General features: G+C 47.0%; 1 protein-coding gene across 1 annotated transcript; it reads left to right on the top strand.

Moving 5' to 3' along the window:
- Window positions 1-3,080: 3,080 nt before the first annotated feature.
- LOC120921809 (tigger transposable element-derived protein 1-like) lies at window positions 3,081-5,676 on the top strand. Its single transcript, XM_040334309.1, has one exon. It carries the CDS (start codon window positions 3,479-3,481, stop codon window positions 5,438-5,440), a length of 1,962 nt encoding a protein of 653 aa, XP_040190243.1. The 5' UTR covers window positions 3,081-3,478; the 3' UTR covers window positions 5,441-5,676.
- The last annotated feature ends 470 nt before the right edge of the window (window positions 5,677-6,146 follow it).

Below are 6,146 nucleotides of genomic sequence, written 5' to 3'. Positions count from 1 at the left end.
TTCTTTACATATCAGAAAATACAGCTCAGTACACCATCCATACATGTCAGTAAATGCCTGAGAAAGGTAATGTGTGAGGAGCAATGCTTATGGGACATGTAGTCCTGGGCAAGAGAAGGAAGCAAGTGATTGTAAAAACAGAAGTTTTTGTGGCTTCCTATAGGGGAACTCTATACTATACTTTGTACCTTCCTATAGGGGAACTCTATACTATACTTTGTACCTTCCTATAGGGGAACTCTATACTATACTTTGTACCTTCCTATAGGAGAACTCTGTACTATACTTTGTACCTTCCTATAGGGGAACTCTATACTATACTTTGTACCTTCCTATAGGAGAACTCTAAACTATACTTTGTACCTTCCTATAGGGGAACACTATACTATACTTTGTACCTTCCTATAGGAGAACTCTATACTATACTTTGTACTTTCCTATAGGGGAACTCTATACTATACTTTGTACCTTCCTATAGGGGAACTCTATACTATACTTTGTACCTTCCTATAGGGGAACTCTATACTATACTTTGTACCTTCCTATAGGGGAACTCTATACTATACTTTGTACCTTCCTATAGGGGAATTCTATACAATACTTTTTGGCTTCCTATAGGGGCAGTCTATACTATACTTTGTACCTTCCTATAGGAGAACTCTATACTATACTTTGTACCTTCCTATAGGGGAACTCTATACTATACTTTGTACCTTCCTATAGGAGAACTCTGTACTATACTTTGTACCTTCCTATAGGGGAACTATATACTATACTTTGTACCTTCCTATAGGGGAACTCTATACTATACTTTGTACCTTCCTATAGGGGAACTCTATACTATACTTTGTACCTTCCTATAGGAGAACTATATACTATACTTTGTACCTTCCTATAGGGGAACTCTATACTATACTTTGTACCTTCCTATAGGGGAACTCTATACTATACTTTGTACCTTCCTATAGGGGAACTCTATACTATACTTTGTACCTTCCTATAGGGGAACTCTATACTATACTTTGTACCTTCCTATGGGGGAACTCTATACTATACTTTGTACCTTCCTATAGGGGGACTCTATACTATACTTTGTACCTTCCTATAGCAGAACTCTATACTATACTTTGTACCTTCCTATAGGAGAACTCTATACTATACTTTGTACCTTCCTATAGGGGAACTCTATACTATACTTTGTACCTTCCTATAGGGGAACTCTATACTATACTTTGTACCTTCCTATAGGGGAACTCTATACTATACTTTGTACCTTCCTATAGCCGAACTCTATACTATACTTTGTACCCTCCTATAGGGGAACTCTATACTATACTTTGTACCTTCCTATAGGGGAACTCTGTACTATACTTTGTACCTTCCTATAGAGGAACTCTATACTATACGTTGTACCTTCCTATATGGGAACTCTATACAGGCATACCCCGCTTTGCGGACACTCACTTTACGTACACTCGCGAGTACGGACATGCCCGCAAGTGTACGTAAAGTGCCTCGCAATTACGGACATTCCCGCGCCGCGCAGCTGCAGTATGATCTGGAGGGCGGAGCTGCCGCCCAGAGTTGTGAGGGAAGAGGCAAAACGTCCTGCGCGTTGCCAGCAAGCCAGTCCAGCATTGCCTGTCGGCCCAGAGGTGCTCAGCATAGGTGCTCAGCATTGCCTGTCAGCAATCCCAGCGCTGCTCAGAGGTGCCGCCAGCCCAGAGCTGTTCACCAGCCACAGTCTGCATAATCGTAAGTACCGTACGCCCCCCCTGCTATTGGCCCTGACCCCCCCCACTACCAGCCCTGGACCCACATCATAGCCCCTTGACCCCCCCACTGTTATTTTCATTGTTACAGGTACCCATCGTGCCTGCCAGCCCAGAGGTGCCCGTCAGCCAGCACCAAGGCCCAGAGGTGCCTGCCAGCAAGCAACAAGGCCCAGAGGTACCCACCAGCCTGTCAGCAATCCCAGCGCTGCTCAGAGGTGCCGCCAGCCCAGAGCTGTTCACCAGCCACAGTCTGCATAATCGTAAGTACCGTACGCCCCCCCTGCTATTGGCCCTGACCCCCCCCCCACTACCAGCCCTGGACCCACATCATAGCCCCTTGACCCCCCCACTGTTATTTTCATTGTTACAGGTACCCATCGTGCCTGCCAGCCCAGAGGTGCCCGTCAGCCAGCACCAAGGCCCAGAGGTGCCTGCCAGCAAGCACCAAGGCCCAGAGGTACCCACCAGCCTGTCAGCAATCCCAGCGCTGCTCAAAGGTGCCGCCAGCCCAGAGCTGTTCACCAGCCACAGTCTGCATAATCGTAAGTACCGTACGCCCCCCCTGCTATTGGCCCTGACCCCCCCCCCCCACTACCAGCCCTGGACCCACATCATAGCCCCTTGACCCCCCCACTGTTATTTTCATTGTTACAGGTACCCATCGTGCCTGCCAGCCCAGAGGTGCCCGTCAGCCAGCACCAAGGCCCAGAGGTGCCTGCCAGCAAGCACCAAGGCCCAGAGGTACCCACCAGCCTGTCAGCAATCCCAGCGCTGCTCAAAGGTGCCGCCAGCCCAGAGCTGTTCACCAGCCACAGTCTGCATAATCGTAAGTACCGTACGCCCCCCCTGCTATTGGCCCTGACCCCCCCCCCACTACCAGCCCTGGACCCACATCATAGCCCCTTGACCCCCCCACTGTTATTTTCATTGTTACAGGTACCCATCGTGCCTGCCAGCCCAGAGGTGCCCGTCAGCCAGCACCAAGGCCCAGAGGTGCCTGCCAGCAAGCACCAAGGCCCAGAGGTACCCACCAGCCTGTCAGCAATCCCAGCGCTGCTCAGAGGTGCCGCCAGCCCAGAGCTGTTCACCAGCCACAGTCTGCATAATCGTAAGTACCGTACGCCCCCCCTGCTATTGGCCCTGACCCCCCCCACTACCAGCCCTGGACCCACATCATAGCCCCTGACCCCCCCACTGTTATTTTCATTGTTACAGGTACCCATCGTGCCTGCCAGCCCAGAGGTGCCCGCCAGCCAGCACCAAGGCCCATAGTTGCCTGCTAGCCAGCATCAAGGCCCATAGCTGCCTGCCAGCCAGTACCAAGGCCCAGAGGTACCCACCAGCCAGCATCAAGGCCCATAGGTACCCACCAGCCAGCACCAAGGCCCATAGGTGCCTGCTAGCCAGCATCAAGGCACATAGGTGCCTGCCAGCCAGTACCAAGGCCCAGAGGTACCCACCAGCCAGCATCAAGGCCCATAGGTACCCACCAGCCAGCACCAAGGCCCATAGGTGCCTGCTAGCCAGCATCAAGGCACATAGGTGCCTGCCAGCCAGTACCAAGGCCCAGAGGTACCCACTAGCCAGTACCAAGGCCCAGAGGTGCCTGCCAGCCAGCACCAAGACCCAGAGGTGCCAGCCCAGCATTGCCCAGAGGTGTCCGCCAGCCAGCCCAGCATTGCTTGCCAGGTACGCATTGAATAATGGCAGATAGTACCAAAAAAAGCCGTAAATCAATTACTTTGGATATGAAGGCTAAAATGATTAAGTTGTATGATGAAGGTGTAACTCAAGCTGAAATAGGCCGAAGGCTAGGCTACACTCGGACTACAGTTAACACCGTCATAAAAAACAGAGAAAAACTTCTTGCAGAAATTAAGAGTGCTACACCTGTTAACACAACAACAATTCGAAAAAGAGATAGCATTGTTGCAGACATGGAGAGACTCTTAATACTTTGGATAGAAAATCAGACTACACGTCATGTTCCTGTCAACCAGGCAATTATACAAACTAAAGCCTTAAGTCTGTTCAATGACCTGAAGGCTAAGAAAGGTGAGACAGCAAAGGATGCAGAATTTTCTGCAAGCCGTGGATGGTTTGATAGGTTCAAGAAAAGGTCTAACCTACATAACATTAAAATACAAGGAGAGGCAGCTGCTGCAGATCATAAGGCTGCAGAAAGCTATCCAAGAGAGCTTGCCAAAATTATTCAAGATGGAGGCTACTCCATGGATCAGATTTTTAATGTGGATGAGACTGGTCTATTCTGGAAGAAGATGCCTGCAAGAACCTTTATCGCAATACAGGAAAGATCAATGCCAGGCTACAAGCCAGCTAAAGATAGAATAACCCTTCTGTTAGGTGGCAATGCTTCTGGTACCTTAAAGCTAAAGCCTTTGCTAATTTACAGATGGGAAAATCCAAGAGCTTTGAAGAACTACGTTAAAACTAGGCTTCCAGTGCATTGGAGAGCTAACAAAAAAGCATGGGTTACTGCAGCCCTTTTTGAAGATTGGTTTGACACCTGCTTTGTTCCAGAGGTGAAAGCCTATTGCAAGGACAACAATATCCCTTTCCACATATTGCTGCTTGTTGATAATGCCCCTGGACACCCTCGAACACTAGATGAGCTGAACCCTAACATTCGAGTGCAGTTCCTACCACCAAATACTACCTCACTACTGCAGCCAATGGATCAATGCGTCATTGCCGCCTTCAAGTTAAACTACTTAAAAAGAACATTCATTAAGTGTATTGCAGCAATAGACAAAGAAGAAGGAGACGGTAAAGAAGTCCTATCCAAATTCTGGAAAAGCTACAACATCTTGGATTGCATTAAAACTATAAGAGATGCTTGGAATGACATAAAGGAAACCACAATGAAAAGGGCCTGGAAAAAATTATGCCCACAGTTAGTTGATGATTCAGAAGGCTGTGAAGATCATGTAGCTACTGTTACTGAAAATATTGTAGATATGGCAAGGCAGTTAGAGCTGGAAGTGGAGCCAGAAGATGTTGCTGAACTGCTTGCGTCCCACACAGAGTCCCTCAGCAATGAAGATCTTCTAGAACTTGAAGAGGAGAGAGAAGAAGATGTGCAGGATGGGGTTGAGATCATTGATCATCAGCCTGAAGGTTTAACAACAAAAATTCTCTTTGAAGCTTTCCGTCATCTTGATAGCGCCATGGCTCTATTTGAAAAGCATGATAGGGATTTTGAAAGAAGTTCCAAAGTCAATGCTAACATCTCAGGGGCTTATGCCTGTTACAAAGAAATCTACAGGGAGAAAAAGAGAGCTACACTTCAAACCTCCATAGAAACATACTTTTCTAAAAGTCCATCAGCACGCGGATCATCATCAACTGACAGTCTGTTTCCAGCTCTGACATCACCACCGTGTCCTGCTCCTATTGCTACTTGTAGTACACCCAATTCTCCAGCAAGAAAGCGCCTCATTTTTGAAGACTTGACTTGTGAAACAGAAGATACCTGCATACCTGACAGTCCATTTCCAGCTCTGACATCACCATCAAGTCCTGCTCCTACTCTGATTTCTTCTTGTAGTACACCCATTTCGCCAGCAAGAAAGCGTCTCGCCTTTGAAGATTTGACTAGTGAAACAGAAGATACCTGTATGCCTTCACCCTTCCTACCACAATGAATTATCTCAGCTGCTCTGGCCTTGCAACAACGAGATGGGGTAAGCTTACAATTTTTATTTGAATATTGTGTTTATTTTAGTTATCAATGCATTATTCATATCAGTTATGCTTGTAAATGACTATTGCAATGCAGTGCACACATTTAGAAGTGAAAAAAGGTATTGCTTCACTTTAAGTACATTTTCGCTTTACATACATGCCCCGGTCCCATTGTGTACGTAAAAGCGGGGTATGCCTGTACTATACTTTGTACCTTCCTATAGGGGAACTCTATACTATACTTTATACCTTCCTATAGGAGAACTCTATACTATACTTTGTGGCTTCCTATAGGGGAACTCTATACTATACTTTGTGGCTTCCTATAGGGGAACTCTATACTATACGTTGTACCTTCCTATAGGAGAACTCTATACTATACTTTGTACCTTCCTATAGGGGAACTCTATACTATACTGTGACGGTAGTAGAATGATATCCCCGTCAAACATTCCCTTCTTCCCATAAAGAAAATCACCCAATATTCCACGAGGAGGAATATTCCTGGGATCGCCCAATAATCAACACATGAGTCAGAGCTTACTGCTGGAACAAGAGATACTTTAATGGCAGCATGCTGCTAGTTATATATACGGGGCCAGATCCTCAAAAGAGATACGGCGGAGTAACTGCTGTTACTCCGTCGTATCCCTGGTCCTAACTATG

Source organism: Rana temporaria (genome assembly GCF_905171775.1).
Source record: "Rana temporaria chromosome 4 unlocalized genomic scaffold, aRanTem1.1 chr4w, whole genome shotgun sequence".
In the NCBI taxonomy this organism is placed as follows: domain Eukaryota; kingdom Metazoa; phylum Chordata; class Amphibia; order Anura; family Ranidae; genus Rana; species Rana temporaria.
The sequence above is the reverse complement of the archived record's forward strand: the minus strand, read 5'-3'. Positions and strand labels throughout refer to the sequence as shown.